Source organism: Epinephelus moara, chromosome 16, assembly GCF_006386435.1.
Source record: "Epinephelus moara isolate mb chromosome 16, YSFRI_EMoa_1.0, whole genome shotgun sequence".
Classification (NCBI taxonomy): Eukaryota; Metazoa; Chordata; class Actinopteri; order Perciformes; family Serranidae; genus Epinephelus; species Epinephelus moara.
Window position 1 is genome coordinate 26,380,905 of NC_065521.1, and position 22,345 is coordinate 26,403,249.

Below are 22,345 nucleotides of genomic sequence, written 5' to 3' on the forward strand. Positions count from 1 at the left end.
AGAGAATTAGATTGACAGCATGTTGTTTTTTCATTAACACCCATATTGACTTGTTTCCCTAAAAGAAAAGAAAAAACTTTGGTCCTATATTGGTTATGACAAAGCATATAAAGTAAGCTTTGAAGACAAGCATTTGACAAAAAGCCTGTCACGACACCATGATTTAGCGTCATCATACTAAGCGCTGAGATGTGATTAGTGTGAAGTGACAGTGCAGTAAGATTGGTGCCATGTTGTTGACTTCCAGGAGGCTATGAAATATTGTACCCTGGTTTAAATCAATCTCAAGACTCACTCTCTCCAAGCCACTCCTTGACTGCTTGCTGTCTGGAAAAGGTAAGTGAACAGATAAGTCTAAATCTCTTCCTCGTTCACTCTTACCCCCATCTGACTCCTTTCAATCTACAAACACTCAAGGAGTTAGGGAAAGTGTGTGAGCTTAGAAGTTGTTTCTAAACCAGGGAATTGATTCTCTGGAAGTGAAAAGCCATTTGGATAAGGAAATGTCACAGGATACAATATGGCTTGACTGAGAAGCTTCAGTATAGCTTCAAGTATGACTTGAATGTGACACTGAGGTACAGTATGGGGCAATGAGCCAGGATTCACGTAAGAGGAATGACAGAGGGCCTTAAAGTTCAAATCACTGCTGTTAAACAGTCCACAGTGGCCTATATCCCTTATATCCTTTCCTTTTCTCCCTCTCCTTATCTACACACATAGAAAAATACACAAGCAATGAGCAAACCCTCTTCCCTGTTGCTGATAATTATCTCGTTTGTCAATATCTGGTTTCATAGGCTAGTGCAGATGAGGAGTAAGAAAGGAGCAGAGCGGGCCACTTTGAACATCTGGGTCTTAATCCAATGAAGAAAAGTGGGGCAGAGTGGATGGATCTCTTCTGGGACAGGACAGGAGTGACAGTGGGCAGGAACAGAGCTTATGAGAAGAGTTTCACCAGCCCAAACATGGTCAATACATCTCAAGGCTGACTGAGGTTTCCCAATTGGTTGATTATTATCAACACTTTTACCAATAGAAACCTCCTTTAAATTCAAGAGGATGCTCAGCCATTGGAAAGATGTTTTGTTATTGAATCATGCCGGACTGAAGGTGAGTTTCTGCCCACGCTCTGTCCTTCCACTCTCCCTCGATATGAACTACAATACCTTCAACTCCTGGGAACCACATGGGGAAAGAGAGAAGAGGGTTATAACTGTTACTTATGCTGTTAGGTCAGCACTGCCATCTTGACTTCCTCCCTCTCGGTGTTCAGCATTCACACCCCCAGGACATCCTAATGACCTTATCGTTTGCAAATTTAAAATATACTGCTGCAGAGTTGTACGCTGAGCTAAAAGTGCCTCATGTGCAATCATCATTACAAATAGACCAATTATCATCGCAATTATTGGCATCATTTTCACTGTAGTCATCTTTATTATTGGCCCTAGCATTCAGCTTGCGTCTCCTCCTTTTCCTGTTCTGCTTACTTGGCTGTATTATCACAAACTTCATTTACTAGAAACAGGAAAAAAGAGTGAATTCATACCCGCCATTTGGCCTTTGCAAAGTTCTTCTCAAACTGGGCACACACACCGTCCTTCAGGTTCTTCTCCGATGCGCCATTCCCTGCAATCCTGGCACAGGTGACAGACAGCATACAAGTGAGCGCAAAACCCTGTGCCAAAGCGCTCGTGCTGTTGTGGTTATGTGCACACAATTACCATTCATGCCAAAGTGCATCCTGGGCAGTGATTCTCAGCATCTGGTCTACCTCCATGAGTCGACAGACAAGCTCTTTAGCTGAGACAGAAACAATAAAGAGATAAAGGTCAATGTAAGTGGCATCATCTATAATGGGACTTTAGGGAAAAAAGTATTTTTCTTTAAACATGGAAGATGGTGACACATTTCATTGTGAAATGTGAGATAAAGTAATTTTGGGCTATGTGAACATAAATATCTGACTTAATCCCTCTTTAAATTTAGGCAACAGATGGAGAAGCAGACTTTTTTCCTAACTACCAACACGCCCAATACTTAATGCCATTGAAAACTCAATTGTGTATTTATTGCCATCGTGTGGTAGAGCAGTGTACCTGCAGGTGAAATGTCATCCCAGTACGGAGAATCAAACTCAAAGTCACCGGCAACAATGCGACAGAAGATGATGCGATTGTGTAGATCTGTGTTCTCCTCCTCTGTCTCATCATAAAAAGGAGGGTTACCTGATAAGCTGCAAAGGGAGAACGTAGATGGAGAGACAGTGAAAGGGAAGTTATTTTTCAAACCATGAACTCCAGAAATTGTCCTTTATAAACAACAGCTGAAATCTTATATGCTGCTCAGTTTGTACTGGCCTGCTTGTTGTATCTATATTTGGTAATCACTGATGTGAGACTCACAGTATGAACATAATGACACCCACAGCCCAGCAGTCCACAGGACGACCATATCGGTGACGAGCCACCACTTCAGGAGCTGAGAGACAGCAAAGAGAAGAGCAGACACAAAGACAGAGAAGAAGACAAATATGAGTGGCCGGCTTTTCATTTAAAAACCATCACGCTGCATCCATAATTCCACCCCACACAGACAAGAGCTCCCTTTTTCACTCTCTATCTCTCTCATTCCTTTTCCCGTCAGGGCCTCTGTTCCCTTTCCTTATTTATTTGCCTAATTACTCCGCTCAGCATTATGAATAACTATCCTGACCTTTCACTGGAGAGAACAGGGCCAAAGCACAGTTCTACACTCCAAGTTGCCCTCGCATAAACCTCAGACAGAGACAGAAGAGCGAGACAGCACACAGGAGATGAGAGGATATGAGAGGAGAGGAGGAGTGGGAGGAGGCCGAGAGTTAGGTGCTTTCAATTCTGTGTACGAGTTTCACTATAATAGTTTATCTCTGACAGATGTTGATCTTCAAAAGCACAAGGAAGTAAAGACATCAAAAGGTAAAGGATGCCCACAGGCCTACATTCACAACAGGAAGTAAAGCCAATGGAAGGGCGTATGAGTGGATGAGAGATGGAGAAACACAGAGTAGTAAAGTTATATATTTAGCTGTAAACAGAGTATATCCTACCCAGGTATTCCGGTGTCCCACAGGGCTCTGTGATGGGTCCGTTCTCAAACCTTGAGAGGTAGAAATCCCGCAGAACGACTTTGTTGTGGTTGTTTTCTGTGTAGTACATCAGGTTTTCCAGCTAAACAAAATGATGGACAGAATTAATTATTTTCATACAAATACATGCAGACTACAACCCTACACTGTATTGAACTGATTCAGTGCTACAAACATATGAGAACTAATAATCAGCGGACATCGAATGATAATACCACCACAAACTGTAAAACGTCTCAGCAACTATGGCACATTTTAGGAGGCTTCAGTGGTTTAGGGAATCCAATACAGTAGAGTCAGCTTTTCTATTATTACTTGGCAATCTCTTGACAGGGGACAAGAACAGAGTGCATCACATATTTAAGTGGTCAGTAAGATCATTTGAAAATTTAAGCATATTCGTTCATTCATTTTCTGTAACTGCTTATCCTGTTGGGGTTGCGGGGGCTGGAGCCAATCCCAGCGGACATTGGGCAAGAGGCAGGGTACATCCGGGACAGGTCGCCAGACTATCACAGGGCTGACACATAGAGACAGACAACCATACATGCTCACATTCACACCTACGGCCAATTTAGAGTCACCAATTAACCTTGCATGTCTTTGGACTGTGGGAGGAAGCCAGTACCCGGAGAAAACCCACGCTGACACGGGGAGAACATGCAAACTCCGCACAGAAGGCCTCCCCAACTCCAGGATTTGAACCCCCCCCACCTTGGGTTCGAACCAGGAACCCTCTTGCTGTGAGGCGACAATGCTAACTACTGCACATATGCCACTGTGGTGCAATGGCATATGTTTTAAATTTCCCCTTGGGGACCATAAAGTTAAAGTTAAATGTTGAAACTGATTTGTAAGTTTTGTTTTGAACTGCCAGCAAGAACTTTTGGATCATCAGCTAAAGCATTACAGTGGTGACAGTGTAATCTTAAACTACATTTACCACCTTTGGTTGTATGCCTCCAGTCGAATTGCAGTTTACATCCATGTTCAGACCCATAGACAATGCTTCAAATATAAATGTTGCTACATAGAAGCTAAAAATTCTAAAACGTGGACATTTCACACACATCTTCAACTTGGCAGCACAGAAGATCTATAAAATCGCCACAGTTTGAACGTGGGCATTCAAGGTTAGTGTCACCATTTTATAATCTGACCAAATGTCTCCCCTGCTGTTCCTGAGTTATAATGTTAAGTAATGGCCAGGAAAAGTGCTTTTGCAGAACATTATGATGTCACAGTAAAGCTGACCTTTGACCTTTTGGATTTAAAATGTCATCACTTCATTATTTTATCCTAATAGACACAAAATTTATCATAATTAGCAAATGAATTTTTGAGTTATTGCCCGAAACAAGTTTTGTGACATAGGTGATCTTGACGCAGTGACCTCGACCTTTGACTTTTGTCCACCAAATGTAATGAGTTCATCACTGAGTCTGAGTGTTGTTGCGATATTTCTGCCAAATTTGAGGAAAGTCAGACAGATGAATGGACAACCTGAAAACATAATGCCTTCGTCCGTGGCTGTCACTGGTGCGGAATCATAAACATAACCAAATGCATATACATACACACACTCGGACTCAGAGACACGGTGTTTCATTTGATTGTTGAGACTGATTATCATACTGTAGCGAAAAGAAGGGAAACCAGTTGTTGTCGGAAGTTATCAGTGATCAGTGTGTGTTTTAAGTATGCACAATTCAGAGTTAACTGGCTGACAACTTTGTGTCATCACAGTCTTCAGTGTGCATGAGTGCATGTCTAACAGTCTGTGACAGTGAGATAAAGTTCTCCTGTACATGATCTGCAGCGCCTGGCCATTGATTTCCACTGACACACGCTGTTTCGACCACTGAAGTCCCATCAGTGAAAGAAGATAAACTTCAGTATTGTTTGCTTTTTCTTCAACACTCCCTCTCTTATATATTTGATGAGCAGTTGAAGAGGTGATGGGTGAACTGCCTTAATCAATATTTAATCACCCTGTGTGCAGTGTTGATCATATATCATCTCTTGACAAGGCAGATGAAGAAAAAAAACACACCAGAAACATATCTACCTGATTAGAGGAAGCATGGTTGTATTTTCCTGTCTGCCGTGTGCTATTTCTATTTAAACTGTAACTGGTGTGCTGTCTTGGCCAGGTCTCCCTTGGAGAAGAGATTTCTATCTCAAGGGACTTGCTGGTTGAATGACGATTAAATAAATCTTGGCCTGCCTTTATGAATGCATCTCTATTTCTGTGCTCATATCAAAATATAATTTTCATTCAGTTTCATGTGTCCATATCATATATACTATGTACTGTATATACATACAATATGGGCTGAAAGAAAATTCTGGATTCTACCAGAAGGGGGAGTCTGAAGCCCAAGGCATGCTTTCACTCCATCCTAATGGGTTGATAATGGGGGCTAAAGATATGAATCTGTCTGCCTGTGCGAGTATCACTAGAGATTGCATTAAGCCATAAAGACAGCATTTGCTCCCTTGCTAAAAAGGTTATCAAATGTTGAGTCATTAACTGACATGGCAGCGCAGTGCTTTTATGTGTCTCTAAAGAGATTCTGCTGACTATACACTGACGATTGCCTTCTGGGGTGTGATGGCAAACAAGGCCACTCATTCTCTAAATCTCTTTGTTTTATTCCTTCTTGTATTTTTAGAGGCAAATCACAATCTTTTTATATCTTTTTTATTGTACTGACGCTCACCACACACGCATACGATGCCATAATGTAGGGAGAGGGCGACAGAGAGTGAGTGTGTACCTTCAGGTTCCTGTGAACTATGTTGAGGGAGTGTAAGTACGCCACAGCCTCCAGGACCTGTCTGATGACATTGGATGCGTCTCTCTCTGTGTAATTCCCTTGGTCCAGAATCCAGTCAAATACATCTCCTCCTGTGGCACTGCATGCAGTCAAACACACACACAGAAACATCAGCACACACATCGCCACATATACTAATAAAAAAGAATGCAAGTTGGTGCGACTGTTAACCACATGTTGCAACAAAATAATTCACTTTAAGCTTTCGGTAACGCAGTTATCAAAAGCCCTGTGCTCTTGTGTTTTTGTCCATTAGTAAGGCAATCTGCTTCTTCTGGCCCGAAGCTAGCACTGCTGAGCAATTAAAAATTAGAGTATTGGTCATTACTCTAAAAGACTTGGTTAACTTCGGAGAGTGTATAAATGATGGGTGTGATCATCACGTATCGCCCTCAGCAGGAGGACTATTGGCTGGGGCAAACGTGTGAGCTATGAACAGACACCAACTCATAAACAGACTGATGCACACACACAGACGACTTTGAGTGCAGTCTGTCTCTCTTTATCTCAGCAGCAGAAGGGAAATCATTTGTCCACTCAGCTCCAATCAATGTTATTGCCGGCAAATAAAGTTGCAAATGTTAAAAAATGCACCAATCACAAGTGACGTGGATTGGGCCCGCTTTGACGTATCGATCCTGAGCTCTCTTTAGAGACCCCATTATGGCAAAGCAGTGCTTCAGGAGCACTGAGTAATGTTGAGTCTTACTAAGAGCAAATACCTCATAAAATCTAACACCTTCCTCTGTTGCTGAGGGGAGCAGCAGAGCACACAGTAATAAGAGGGGAGACTCAACCCCTACCCCTCGAGCTGATGGATTTGTGCGTGTTAAGGTACATGAAGGCACATACACAATTAAGTCACGCACACTTAAGCACACATCGTCGGGAATGCTTACGCAAGAAAGATAAATAGTGAAACACTCACAGCTCCTGGATGATGAAGTATTCTTTCCGGGTCTCGAATGTGTCTATCAGCTGAAGGATGTTTGGATGGTTGACCCTGGAACAGCAGAAAGGAGTCACAGACTGTAACCTTACAACAGTGAAGGGTCACACATGCAAATGAAGGGTGTTAAGCATTCTCTGGCGTCTGAATAGTCTTATATACAAACAAGACTGTGTGGGCGTAAATCTCGTTGGCTGGTAGATACTTCAAAAAGCAGTGCAAAGCAGAAGTTACAAACACCGGAGCTTACATTATTAACCAGGGTTATTGCATGGTTTGTGTGTCTGCTAATATGAACAGAAATGTCAAATAACAAATCATTCTCTCCATCTCTCTCGCTCTCTCCTTCCGCCTCTCTCTCCATCCCCCAATCATACATCCATCTGTCCACAGACCGACTCCGTACAATTTCAGGATCATGATTTCGTTCTTGGCAGCCTTGCGGACTTTCCTGCCGTCTTTCTTGAGGAATTTCTTGCAGACAAACACCTTGTCCGTCTGTCTGTCCTTAGCCAGGCACAGCTCGCAGAACTCCTTCCTACGCAAGAGGAAGAAAATAGACAGACAGACAGACAGACAGAGAGGCAGAGAAGGTAAATAATGCTAGAGCACAAAATAAGTGTAGATGCTTTTGGAGAAAGCGTTATATAGATGGATAGATCCCATCTGAGAATAAGGTCCAAGAGAGACACAGCGTAATAGGCAGACAAAGTACACTGGATGTTTTGGTGAAATACAATGAAAGAATTTAATTGGGTGGAGAGGCATTGAGTAGAATAAAAGGGTCATAAATAACGAATTCGAAATGGGTCTACCGCTGCCATGAGCTGGGCATCGTCTGGTTTCGAGCCTTTGGGGCATACAGTGCTTCAGCCAAATGGATTTTGAGAAGCTGTGTGATGCAAAATTTAACTACAACGTTTCACATTAAATCTTTCATGCCCAATAAATACTATCAGAGAAAATTCAATGGTCCCATTTCTTTCTTTCTTTCTTTCTTTCTTTTTCTTACCTTCAGTCATTACATTACATGGATGATATAACGCACTGTAATTGTGCTACCCTCCAAAGAATAGCAAATAAAAGGAAGACAGTTTATGTGCATGTCATATGCATTACCATATACTAACACATACAGCACGACACGACATGGCATGGTACAATACAGTATGATACAATATGATATGATACATTGAGATATGATGTAACTTTATTGCCTTTAGCTTCATTAGATAGAAATTAATTTTGCATCCTCCGACAGCTCTGCTCAAGAAGTTCCCCCACAAATTAGTCATACAATTACACAAATATCACAGGCCGATTTTGGTTTAGCAACAGGACAGACTGATGTATAAACCAATTTTTCAGCCTGTTGTGTTTAAATGGAGGGACTCTGAATCGCCTGTCACAGGGCAAAAGTTTGTATTCTCTGCTAAGGACATGCGAGGGGTTAGAAGAAATGCCATTAGCAAGTCTGTGGGCTGCCCTTAAAGAAGTGTGCTACAGGTTGGCCAATAATCTTTCTACTTAACATGTGCGTCCCACAAATGTTGGAAAAAACGACTATACGTTAAGCTTGTAAATTCTATGTTTATAGTGCACAGTATGGGCCAATAAATACTGGCCATACTGGCCAAAAAACACATGGACACACACATTTAAGATGCACAAAGTATAGAATAAAATGGGCAATTTGTTTTTCTTGTATCTCAAGTTGATTATTATTGTTAAACCCACCCACTGATTGATAATGTCTTTCCTCTTACTGTCTTTTTGCTGGTGATATCTCATAAGATGTTGTTTTTATCAAAGAATAAAGCCCCTCCTTACAGGACGGCGTTTCAGAGCTCGTTCTGTATTTAAGCTCAACAACCGTAAGTCATTCTAATAAATTAATGGTAATAGAGCATAATTCTATCTTTACCACAGCCTCGCCGCTTTTTACTTGTTTTCATAGAATTAAGAGCACATGTAGCCCACAGCAAATGTGTGCACTTAATTCTCAGTTAATGTGTGTGTGTGTGTGTGTGTGTGTGTGTGTGTGTGTGTGTGTGTGTGTGTTATATAAAACATGAGCAGAAATCTCTGAGGCCAGATGCTGATGTTGCCATATGGCCTCTTACACTGATTGGTGTGTTTGTGTGTGTGTGTGTGTGCCTTTAATGTGTCAAGGAGAGGTGTCCATGAAAAGAAAACTTTCAGTATCCGGCCAGTCGAGCAGCAGTGATTTTCACAGCTCTTTGAAAATCCGTCCAAAAGATTTCTTTTTTTTTAGGCATGACGTAGAATATTTAAACAGAATAAATTAGAGACTTCCAACAGTGTGTTTCATGAATTGCCATGATCAAAAATATACAGACAATTGGTCTGGCCAAAATTTGAAAAATGTGTCTCTTAAGTCTGTTACACACTAGCCTCATGCTATTACCTTCTGTCATTCCTTCAGTGAAAGCGTTTGATATGCCAAACCAAATCTGCAGGGGAAATGATCCAATTTGAAATAATTCATGAAGAGAATAAAGACCATTTGGGAATACTGGAATGTGTCCATGAATTCTACATGGGAGAAGAGGGGGGTGGTCAGGGGGGGTCCATGCATAAAGCATGCATATGATACTTACGCTCGGAGGACCTGTCCAATCTCATACTTGTCCGTGACATCAGATATGCTGTCGTACGTCCGCCCATCTCGCAGGGCAAGGCACCCAAATGGCATGACGGCATTCACCTAAGAAACAAAGAAAAAGACATTTCAATCATTGCACTACAAAGGGGGAAAGCATAGCATGAATTATTTTTGATGACACCTTTAGGTAACAGATAGATAAAGGGATCACAGAGCAGCATGGACAAGCATGTTAAAGAGGAAAGGAGGTACTGATGAAATGTTATGAAAGCCTCCAGTGGTCCGAATTCAGAGACACCAAGGGAGCGCTGTTACTATTAGCCTTGAAAATACACAGTTCATTGGAGAACCACAGATGCAGCCAAGTCCATTTCTGAACGAAATCTGGATACTAAAGCTTCTGGCAGCCTGGTTGCGTGCCAGCCTTGTCAATAGATACTAAGCTACCCACTAAGCTTCTCTCTACTCTGCTAAAGTCTGCAGATTCTGTGCAACGTCTGTCAAGTTCAAGTTAAACTTTATTTATAAAGGGCAGTGTCCCTGTGTCCCTAAAGCAGCTGGCTTCCTCGGCAATCACTGGTGCCCCAAGTAACACTGACGGCACTGGGTTTTAATGACAGGAAAATTAGATTTTTGTTTTTAGTCTGTGTGTGTGTGTGTTTGGATTTGTCTTTTGATCTGGAGAAGCAGTTCATGACCTTTTAAACTTATTGTCAATGACTTTTAATTCCTCTTTTCAAGGGCTTGGGCAAGGGCATTTCAACATCGAGGGGTGGGGGAGGGGGAGCAATATGAGTCGCTGTGTTTGGGGATCCTCTGCCAGATAATTTTGAGCATTAGCTACTTTATTTCTTGCATTCTAGTGAGTTTTTATGTACCCGTTTGTGTTTTTTTTTGCATCAAGTTATGGTGTAAATGTCTTTAATTTTGTCCTGTACTACTTTCATGTTTTTATTGGTGGGAGAATGCAGATGTTCTAAATATTGAGGGGGGCATGTCCTCCGCATCACCCCCCAAATGTACGCCTGTGCCTCCTTTAACCTCATCATAACTCTCACTGTTAGCACTGCGCCTGAAAAATGCACTTCACAAGGGCAAAACACAGCACTCATTCCACTGAAACTGTATGTTGTCTATATATATACTGTATATCTACTGTATATATACTGTATATATGTACTTCACCATCGCATTCTTCTTGTCCACCCTAAAATAGCGTGTGACCCTACAGGAGGTCCCAAACGCCCAGGTAGAATATCAAGGATCCAGATAGTGAATCAGCAATCGATATACCATCTCACCACAGTCCTCAGGCAATCCTCACCCACATCCTTTAACACTCCATCTACTGTAGGAGACAGATTCCCTGGAAGCTTCAGCCATCTATCCTCAATGTCCTTCTCCTCCTCAAATACCTGACAAAACCCATCCCTGTTGGATAATTCATTTGTGTTGTTCCTCTAGTGGAGATTTCTACCTCCAGTTTATTTCCTGTCTCTGTGGGGGCCTGGGACCGCATCAAGACAGATCTATGTAATTGAGCGAGTTAGGAAATATGTGTTGGGAGGGAATGGGAGCTGTGGTTAATGTGAGTGATGCTGGAAGCAGCTATAGTGAGGGAGAGAGATGGAGAAAGACGGGAACTGAGAAAAATATGATTTGAGGACTCAGAACAGAGAGACAATAGAAATCCTCAGAGGTAATGACATTTTGCGGGTGCTAATTTAGGATTAAGGAGTGAATACCAGTGATGTAAAACCCTCACTCTGTCTTTTTCTCAGTGTGAGTGTGTATCTGTGTTTGTGTATGTGTGTGTGTAGCCTCACCATTGTAGATGATAGGGGCAGAGGTGCTTCTGATCTATGGTGGAGGCGGGGCTGGAGAGTACTGTGTAATCTCAGTGCTGTCCCTAATCTCTAATCTGTACCCCTAATCCAGCGCTGGGATATGCAGTTATTGTGTATGTGCGTGCATGTGCGAGTGTGTGTGTGTCTAAGCAAAGTGCAAAGGTTGTCACATGTGCAGAAGGGTGTGTGTGTGTGTGTGTGAGTGTGTGTCCATGCATGTCCATATGTGCATCCTTGTGTGCTCGTAATGCCCCAGTGAGACTGAGGGGGGAATTTAGCGGTGGATTGAAAAAGCCTAGTTTTGCCAGGAGATTATGTAAGCACAACAACATTCCCATGACAAGGTCCAGGACGGTGAAGGTGATGCTGGCTTGATGTGAATGGAGCGCCTCCATCCCCCGTAGGGAACACAGTGTCCCCGCTGAAATATAGTAACAACTGCCAAGCAACAAATGTCAGCAGATAAGCTTGCCAGTAACTTTCTGAGATGCTAACTTTCAAGTAGTAGAGTTCCACATAGCTTTTAGTCTTTTGCCTGCTCCTAAATTCTGTCCCTGCTGGCCACCATACGCTGTCTAATTTTATTAATGCTCTCTGATTTTGTTAGAGCGTCCTCGCATTCCCATCAGCCATGACTTGGTAACGTTTGTTGGAGCCACTGGGCACTTTTGCAAAATCTGTGAGTTTCTTTCAAGGTTCAGTCGAAAACATTTATAAAAAACTTTTTTGTCATGTTTGCTGAAACTGTCACTATATCCTGACAGTCGGACATGAGACAGATAATCTGTGAGATAAAGCAGGTTCCTCTGGATCCTTCTAGTGCTCCTACTGGCATTTGCAAAAATCCACTACGCCTGAACGAAAACAACCAATCAAAGCCATGAGACGTCTCTTAAGGCCCTGATACACCAAGCTGACGGTTTGCCATGAGTCAGTGTCAGGCTGTTGGTCATGCATCGTTATGGGCTTTTTTTCCGCGTCAGAGACGGTGGAGTCTGTCACTGAATGAAATTCCTCTGATTGGCAGTTCAGCTCAGTGCACAAGAAGAGAAACGGAAGTGAGGTAAGTAAACAAACAGCTAAAGTCAAGAGGGAACAAGATCTAAGTTATTGTTATAGCCACTGAGCTCTTTAGCAGAAATGGTGTGTAATTGTTTGTGTTATTGTTCACTAGCACACGATAAATATAATTTGATCCTTTAAATTAGGTTGTGTTGTATATATGCTAATTAGCTAACTAGCATCTTCCGTCCGATCGGTCCTCCGGCTTCTTCTTTTGAATAAAGAACACAGACTGCCGCTGCCTGCTGGTGTGCAGAGTTATTCCTCTTAAGCAGGCACAGAAAATACATGCTGGTTGGCCATCAGCTGTCGTCTTTGCTGTGTGTTCAAATTCAACTTTTTGGCCGAGACACAGGCGACCTGAGGTGATGCAACAGTCGGCTTTCGCTGCTGCTACTTCTCTGATGCCTTGTTTTTGTGTCTGGGCCTTAACACAGTGTCAAACACTGCTCATGCACATGCTGCGCTGCCAGACAAAGAAGACGAAGGAAAACTGACAACAAAAAGTTTGCTTTTATTGTCACAGAAGTCTTCTGTTTACTTGTCTTTAATGTGTACACTGTTGCTGGCAAAGGATCGATGGGCAGTTGGTTCCATGTTGGTGGTTGTTTTTCAGCTATTGTGATTGGAAAGCTTCTGCTGAGTCTGCGTGCTAAAGATACTGAGATTGCCTGAGTGGGGAGGGGTCCATGAGCAGTGACTGACACTGTCTTAGACGGAATTTATACTTCTGCATTAAATCGACACCGTATCTACAGCATAGGTTTTGCGTCGACGTAGAGCCTATGCCGTAACCTACGTCGTAGCCTGACATGCACCTCCCCATAAATGTAACTACATGTTGCCACGACGCAAACCTCCTGTTTATTTTGGTAAGATGAAACCATTTCCCTCAGTGGAAACAAAGCTTTTATTTACTTTTATTTCACAGATAAGAAACAATAAATTGTGTAGTTAATAAAGCCTCCACAAAAATAGCATTTTAAAATTTATACTTTATCCTGACTTCATATGAGCAGAGGAAATCTCTACTCGTCGCTATACTAATTTTTACAGTGTAAAATGCCATGGGCTTGTGCTAATAATGTTAGCATGTTGTATTTGTTTGGAAAACGTGTTTAGTATAAGACGTTTTGTTGGCGAACCTTGTTGGTTGTAATGGAGCCAAATTTTGTTACGTTACCTTTGTTAAATGTTGCTGTTGTCCCTAGTTTCATATGAGAAGAGGAAAAGTTTGCTAGCTGTTGGCTAATTTCTACAATGTAAAATGCCATAGGATTGTGCTAAAAACATTAGCATGCTGTATTTGTGGGGAAAATGTGTCCAGATAAAGACAAGTGTTTGTCTGTGAATGCTGCGAGTTATAGTGAAGCTGATTTGTGTACTTGTGTTTGAAATTGTCTCTATTAAGCCATGTTTAATGTGTGTTTAATGTGTGTTTTGAATCAACTAAACTTTACAGCACTTCACAGAAACCTCTGCCAACTAGTGTTTTGAAGGTGTAACTGCAGAGTGACAGAGACACACCACTGCACAAGTATAAATGCTCACAACGGCGTAGGCCAGGTGTGCCACACAAGTATAAATCCTGCTTTAGAGAATCCTCTAGGCCTTGATTGGTTGTTTACATTCAGTTGAGGTATACTCTTGCAAATGCCTTTAGGAGCACCAGGAGGAAGCAGAAGAACCTGTTTTTTTTCTCTCATGTACTACTGGCAGGATATAGTGANCAGAGTGACAGAGACACACCACTGCACAAGTATAAATGCTCACAACGGCGTAGGCCAGGTGTGCCACACAAGTATAAATCCTGCTTTAGAGAATCCTCTAGGCTCTGATTGGTTGTTTTCATTCAGGTGAGGTATACTCTTGCAAATGCCTTTAGGAGCACCAGGAGGAAGCAGAAGAACCTGTTTTTTTTCTGTCTCATGTACTACTGGCAGGATATAGTGACAGTTTCAGCAAACAAGACAAAAAGTTATTTCTATATAAGTTACCTACTGTAACTTTAAGTCTGTACACTGGCAACTTTTTTTTGGCAAACTTTTCCTTCTGTTTCCCCAGTCAGGATGGGTTTAACTGGGTCGGAACTTAAAGTGATGCTCTTCCCTTTTTGATATTAACTCCCTGAAGGCTTGAAGAGCTGTCTTCATAAAGAATAACAGCCAACTGCTCGTGTTTCAGGTGTGAAGATAGGTATTTATGGTCCGTCCTTTCCTTCAGATATATGTTTGTCCTTCTTTTCTTGTGTCACTGGTGATTGTTTCTCGCCCTAAAAACTCAGATGCCTTAAAAACAGCATACCTGCAGAATACTGAGTCAGATTGAACCTTGAAGTTAACAGAGAGTAGGAGGCGATATGGGAGGATATGAGAAGAAAGGAGACGAGAAGGGAAGAGAGGAAAAATAAGGGAGATGAGGAAAGAGGTGAGAAACGATGGGAACAGAAAGGCAAGGAGAAAGGTACACTGTGACTAAGTGAAAAGAATAGAGAGAAAAAAAAGTGTACATGAGAACAAAGACTAAAACACAGAAGTGCAGAGGCAGATTGAGAGTACCTCTCAACCTCACAGCTTCACAACTATGTGCGTGTGAATGTTAGCACAGGTGAATGTGTCTGTATGCGCGTGTGGGTGCATGTAGGTATGTGCCAACAGGCTATGTGTGATAATGTGCTGTGTGACTCATTTTTCTGGGGGTATGAAGGGCTGTCCCCAAAGTCAGAATGCATTGAAGGCATGCTGACAGGGCAACCTCTCTGCAAAACAAATTCGTAGCACGCTCTGGGATATCTGCTTGGTAGGTGAGGGGAGCACGGCATCAGAGATAAAATGAAGGCATTGAAGTACAATGCAACATTTCAGCCATACTCGGTGACACCAACACTGATCTCTCAGCCGCGGGTACTGCTTTGAATCACTAAAATTGGGCGCTATGTTCTGGGTTCTTTGACATTTCAGAGGCAGGAATTATTATTTTGGTCATACATTTCATCCCTCCATGTTTTCTTTTCAAATTCCAAGACTATCTACACGTTTATGCCATGCAAAGATGATGGAACATCCAGTGTCATGTTTGAGAGGTCATGTCATTTATCGCCATTGTATGTACTCAGTGAAACTGACACTGGTCGATCAGGTAATGTGATCTTGATTATATTATTCTCTGAAATGATGAAGTATCTCCAACCAGTATATATGCCATTTTTTGCACTTTGTGAAATTTGTCAAGTTTCATCATTTCAGGATAAATCTCTTGAGATGTATCATCTCATTTTCAAGGTGGCCCACTGGGATTTTCACCATACTCCATTACACAGATGGAGATATAAGTGACATATTTGAAAAAGTAAACATTTCAGATTTTAAACAGATTTATGCATTTTGTCATCCCATGTAAGCGTAAAGGGAATAAGCGGTCGCTAATTGCATTTTGTCATCACAGGCATTGATTAGACTTGTCCCTTTGTGGCAGCTCTCATCTGATCACGCGAGGATACTGAGTGGATGGAAAAAAACTAAAATAATAAATATTTAATGGATCTTGGTGCACTTTTTAACGCATAAAATTTCTATTAAATAAATCTGTGTACATCCTTTCGAATAAGGGCGCAGGTATGCTGTTATGCAACACAGAAATGAAGGATTATTGACAGTTGCATGGTTTGTTACATGTTGCTTATACCTTTGAAATGCACACCCATTAACGCGCGCAGGCACCCACAGACTCAGGTGCGAAGGCGCACCGAGACATCGCACTTTATCTTCAGCACCTTAAATCAAATTGCTTCTGCAAGTCTCTGTGTATGTCTGTGTGCTTGTTCACAAGTGTTGTGTTTAGGCTGCAGCGAGGCTCAGGAATGAATCAAATGGAATAGAATCTCTTTTTATCAGCTCAAAGGGGAAGTGTTTCTGAGGTCCTCAGCGTCAAGGTTATTCTAAGAAAATCTGCTATTTACTGGCACTCATCTCTTTAGCCATCCTATCCTATTACGCTTGTGCTCAGTCCAACTACAGGAATAAAAAAAAAGAGGAAAGAGAAAAGGAAAAGCAGCCTATTACAGTAGGTCTATGTTGTGTGTGACGAGCTGCTGTGACTAGTGTGGCTTTTGATGTGCCTCCATTACAGGAAGCTGAGAATAATTGGAAATGTATGTTGAGTAAATATTTCACCGACTGCTGTGTGCGGATGCTTTTGCAGAGTCTTCCTGCGTTGTCAGTCAAAGTGGTTAGGTGTGTCGGCATGTCCTTGTTGCTGTCATACAGATGCAGCACACTTGGAAATCAGCAACACTGTCATTATCAGCGTCACCACGATATAAATCCTGGTATCTGCACAACGCGATTAAGCGATGCCGCATCGGCTTTGTTGAGAGGTGACACTAGATCTACGGTATGATAAGACGAACAACAAGATGTGTGAGTGCGTGTTTATAAAATATGTATAACAAGCATGTCAGTGTTAGCCTGGGGAGAAGAGACGGAGCAACAGAGGGTCAGTGGCTGACCTCAGGTTACTTCTGCCTGTGTGAACAAGACATGACAGGCCTCGCATGTCAGGCTCCATGTGGGCACGAACCACCTGAGCTTCACACATGTACACTCATACACATCCTTACACACAACTGTGCAGCAGCAACATACATGAACATCCATGCACACACATCATACAGCTCAGCGCACATCACTGTACGCCTGTCCTTACGTGACAGAGAGGCACACTGAATATATCTGTCCCTCATTAGTGTTTGACATGTCACTACGCCTATATCACGGCAGCACGGACACAGGTGTGAGATTCCACGAGAATAATGTGTTTATCCTTTCAACCAGATAGCAGGATCATTTCACTTAAAAGCCTCTTTGTCTTTCCCAGCCTCTCTTGCTTCCTCTGTTTCTTTTTTTTTTTTATCTGCTCCTGTACCTTTCACTGCCTCTGCGTGGCTTTCATCTCATCCTTTTGCCCTCGCTCATCCCCGTTTTAGTGGAGCTCCAGTCCGAAAGGTTTAATCATGGCAATTCCTCACCGAGGTGCAGGAGGAGAACATCAGGGGTTATGACTGATGTGGCAACCCCTGATGTTCTAACTGTTACACTAATGGGAATAACGGAGAGGGAGATTGTGGACACGCTCACCATTCCTGCACTTTACAACCACTAATCCTGCACTAGCCCTCAGTGTGTGTGTGTGTGTGTGTGTGTGTGCAAGTGAATGAAATTAATACATTTAAGAGGTGCTGGCACATACACACGCACTTACAGTATAGCAGAAGACATTTTCTGTGATCCTAAAAGCCCTCATCGGGGTAATTAAGCCCACATTACAGGGGTTTTAATAAGATTTGCAATAATGATTGCCACATATTTGGTCTGCACTTTGATGATCACTTTTGTGTGTGTCTCCATCAGTGTATAACGAGACATGACAGTTGCAGCCTGTTCCATATTGATCAATCATGGCCATACATTATTTACCTAATTAAACACACAGAAAGAAAACATGGCCAAAATCGACTTTTTACCCTGCATGTTGCTTGTGCTTAGGTTTAAAAGAAGAAGAAATTTCATTAGATTCACAACCTCATGTAAGAATTGTACCGGGTGTAATTAGGAAATAATAACACAATGAATATTCCAGTCGCAGCTGTAAGCACTTTCACATTGTCATTTATATCATTTTAGCTTTCAAAACTTATCTCCACTAAGAATATAATGACATTAAACAGAAATCGGCACACTCATTCCGACTGGGCTCATCGCCGGAGTTGGCGAGTGTGTGTTCGAGACTGAGCAGAGCGTGCAGCACACCGAGGTTGGTCCCAGGCCTTATCAGGATGCCGTGACGTTAAAGTGGGACAAACAAGAGTTGCAAGGATGCGACAGGGTACACAGGAGGGAAGAGCTGAGAGAGATGAAGAGGAGAAGCAGATGAAGGGCCAATTATTGGAATTAGTGTGCTTGTTAAAATCAAGTACACTACAGAATACAAGAGTGGGGAAGAGGGTGAATGGATTACTATTCAAAACACACAGTCTTAAACAAAACTTATAATATTAAGACTTACACATGTATGGATACCCCATATTTGCTGGTGTGTGTGTGCGTGTGTGTGTGTGTGTGTGTGTATGTGTTGCATCAATACCCATTACATTTGCTTCTTTCACTGAGTTCTCAGTATGGGGTCTTCTCCGGGCTTGTTATAAACACTAATTCCCTTATTGCTCACAGAGCGGCTCTCATCTAAGGCCTGTGCATGTGTCTGTGTTTGTGTGTGTATAGGAGAGAGATGGTGAGTGTGTGTGTGTGACTGCAAGGCATACACAAGGACAGAAACAGGCTTAATAAGGAAACGCTCTAATGAAAATTCATCACATCTGCCCAGAGAGAGAAAGAGAGAGAAACCCATTTCCAAATGTAGACACATATAAAATCTACCAAATTCATGTGGCACCACACACACACACACACACACAGACACACACACACACTCCTCACACACAGCAGACGAACACACAGTATTGCCTTGGTATTCTGAATCATAGGATTCATGTGTTTCTAAACCTTACAACAGTCTGTCAGAGATGCTTCCTTCCTCACCTCGCCCCCCCCCCCCCGTGTGTCCTCAGTTTCCTGTCCCCTCATTAGGAGACTGGATCTGTGCAGGTCTTGCACAGTAAGTGCGTCCTCAGGGAGACGGGCCACAGAGTACTATTTTTTTTTGTGACAAAAGTGTGTGTATGTGTGCATGTGTGTAGCTTATGTAGAGTGATGCAATATCTGGCTGACAGACTTGCTCTTTCTGACAACAGAATAGCCCGAGGCAAGACCCGCAGGCACACACATACACACTGCATGTATACAATACACACACCCAATCACATGGATGGTGTGTGCTCTTTGACAGTGTGTGTGAGGAACTTTGTGTGTGGATAAGTTGAATACACACTGGTATATATGCTTCCTCTCCGAGTTGGACATAAAACCAAAATAGAATAGACAATCATAAGCGAGGAGAAATGGAAGATAGTCATAAATATATTACATAAATCTAATGCATAAAGCATAAACGTGCATTTACATGTTAAGAGCATTTATTTCGTGTAAGAGACAAACTGTACAATTATTTATGAACAAAAGCATGAGCCTGCTCACTCTCCTTACAATCATGTTACCATGTGGTTTTGCACTGTTTGCCTGTTTTACTGTCTCGACCATCTTACACTTTCTACCTTGTGCGGTAAAAGCAATTTGTGTTCATAGATCCTTTCACACTCTTGTTTACTTAACCTGTAATGGTTTGTCTTCAAATGAGAATCAGGGTTCAGATGGGAGAATTGAGGGCTGGAGTAAATGCTCAATCTTAAAACGTATTACATCTAGGTGTTGTCTAGTGTCTACAGCAGTAATGGCTAAAGGGAAAGTTAAGGGATCACCAAAGCGGTCATTCTATGGAGCAATTGAATTTCTGAGCCAGGGGTCGCGTTAACCGGATGTTCTCGGTCATTGACCAGTTTTTTACAACAATGACCTGGAAAATCTGAAGGCCGTCTGTAATTTTGACCGGTTGCAATTACCACCCCTGCCCACATGGCGGTGGAGTGCACAGTCAGTGGCTGCTGTTTTCACGCTGCAGAGAAAAAGTCATTCATCTGCTTCATGAAGCGCTGTTCAGCCCTGGACACACCGGACACGTAGTGCCGCGGAAGTCTGTCCACACAGGCAGTGCATTTCTCCTGCGCTCTCCACACCGGTTAAACATCGAGCCCACTCGTCTGTTCCCGTCAGCACTTGTTTTTTCATTTCAACAGGTAATTTTAAACATGGGTAAGTCCATATTTTAATCGTTTTTCCGCTCTGCTCAGTGGCCTGTGTGGACAGTCAGATAGGTTAACATGGGCGCCGATTGAAAACTGCCTCCGCTGCTGGGCGCTGCGCTTCAGTTCCGCGTCCGGTGTGTCCAGAATGGCACGGGCATGTGGATGTCTGTTCATCTTTTCGTTCATGTCCTTACTAATGCACACTTTATAACTTGCTTGTTGGATTTATTAAAAACGAAGGAATGAAAACTAAATATCTTTGAATATCTTAAAGGAAAATTAAAATGACCGGTAAAAATAGATTATGACCGGATTTTTATGACCCTGTCGGTCAAAATGACCGGCAACGAAAAAGTCTAGCGCAACGTCTGGTCTGAGCCAAAGTTCATGGCAATCAGTCCAAAAAAACAGAAAGGAAAAATCAGAGGATGACCAAAGTTTAATTCATCCTCTTGGGACCACGAATGTCAGTCCAAAGATTTCCACATATCCTCACACAATGGGTCATATAATATCCTACGAATTAGTACCCCACAAATGATGTTACATCCTTAACCTAAAGTGACGTGATTAATGTAAAGTTATGGAGATTAGGTTTCGGCATGTAAAGTTGTGGTTAGGTTCCGGAAAGGAAACACGGTGAAGACCTGAAAATAATTTAAAGTTCACTCAAATGTTACACAGTTTTGAACACCGGCCTCCTGGGGGAAAGTCCTGTGTTTTGTGACCTATCAATGCCCCAACCTGCCTTGACATTGTTTTACCTTCAACAACAGACACACATGGTTGGGTTGAGGCAATAAAAGCATGTAGTTAGGTTGAGGAAAAAAGAACAGGGTTTGGCTGTAGAGTCTTATGGGACGCGAACACTGCTCTCTCGGGCGAAAGTCGGTGTTTGTTTGACCCATCCATCCGCCTTTTTGTCCTTGTCTCTGATATAACTTAGGTTGTAATTTTTGTCAATATGTGCATGTTTTCATGCTGTTGTTACAATTTAGCCCTGAAATAAGACGATGTTGATGAATACTTACCATCTAAATTTTCATTGACAAAATTAACACTGATGGCAATCCATACCTATTGAGATGTTTCAGTCTGGACCAAAGGGGTGGACCCACTGACCAACTGACTATTAGTGTGCAAATCAACTTAAGAGTGGTGGTAAGTCTGATTTTGGAAAGTGAACTTTGCACTTTTGATTACATTTATATCTGTCACAGCCTGCATTCTGCTCCCTTGCTCTCCCTGTGATTTTCCGCTCTACCTGCTAGCCACGCCCCCCTCATCAAGACAACTCCACTCACCTGTGCACAACAGCTGCTTCTCATCAGCTCATCAGCACTCCCTGCATATAAGCAGCTGCTGTCTCTCCCTTGGTGCCAAATTGCTCTTTGACTCTATGCAAGACTTTCCAGCATTCACTCTCGGCTTGATTCCCTGTTACCCACCCTGCCTGCCTCTGACCTGTCTATGTCGTCTGTGTCCTGGTAAACTCACCACCCTTCTGTACCCGACCACGAGTTCTGCCTCTGCGTCTCTGGTTCTGTTCCCACCTGCCTCTCAGTTGCCTGATGTGAGACGCCACATGCTGCTTTGTGTGTGTGTGTGTCCTCCTTTCGGCTCCTCGATCCACTGCCTGGTCTTTACTTCCCTGCTACTCAACCCTTGTCGTCTCTGCTGCTTGCTGGACTGCTCTTCTGATTCGGAACCCCTCCCCTTCTCATCCACGCCATCTGTAAGCCCCTCTTTCCCTGAACCCAGAGACTGTGTGTGGGCTCTGAGCCTGAAGAATGAACTACTACCTGAGTTTCTGTTTATTCTGTGCATAAATAAAGGTCATTACTAACTGTAACTGAGTGCTGCATTTGGGTTCAGTCACACCCGTTACAATATCCTGCTTGTCATCATGATCCATTGATCAGGTATTTGCTCTGACCAGTGGCAGAATAGCATGGATCTGATTGACTTACAATTGAAAATACTACTGTACACTAACAAGGTGTGAATGAAACATGTGAGGGGTAATCCCATCCAACACCATTGTCCTGCAACAACTCCCACATTAATAAAGCCTC

General features: G+C 42.5%; 1 protein-coding gene across 1 annotated transcript in view; it reads right to left on the reverse strand.

Annotated features, from left to right (window-relative positions):
* Positions 1–22,345, reverse strand: part of camkvl (CaM kinase-like vesicle-associated, like) — a 53,587-nt gene that overhangs the window by 2,676 nt on the left and 28,566 nt on the right. Inside the window, exons 2-10 of the mRNA XM_050066064.1 lie at positions 9,541–9,647; positions 7,326–7,457; positions 6,899–6,973; positions 5,911–6,049; positions 3,092–3,212; positions 2,409–2,484; positions 2,103–2,239; positions 1,728–1,806; positions 1,553–1,640 (exon numbers count right to left, since the gene is read on the reverse strand). Of these exons, the coding sequence (XP_049922021.1) occupies positions 1,553–1,640; positions 1,728–1,806; positions 2,103–2,239; positions 2,409–2,484; positions 3,092–3,212; positions 5,911–6,049; positions 6,899–6,973; positions 7,326–7,457; positions 9,541–9,635 (942 nt within the window). The 5' untranslated portion in view covers positions 9,636–9,647. The remainder of the gene's footprint in view (positions 1–1,552; positions 1,641–1,727; positions 1,807–2,102; positions 2,240–2,408; positions 2,485–3,091; positions 3,213–5,910; positions 6,050–6,898; positions 6,974–7,325; positions 7,458–9,540; positions 9,648–22,345) is intronic.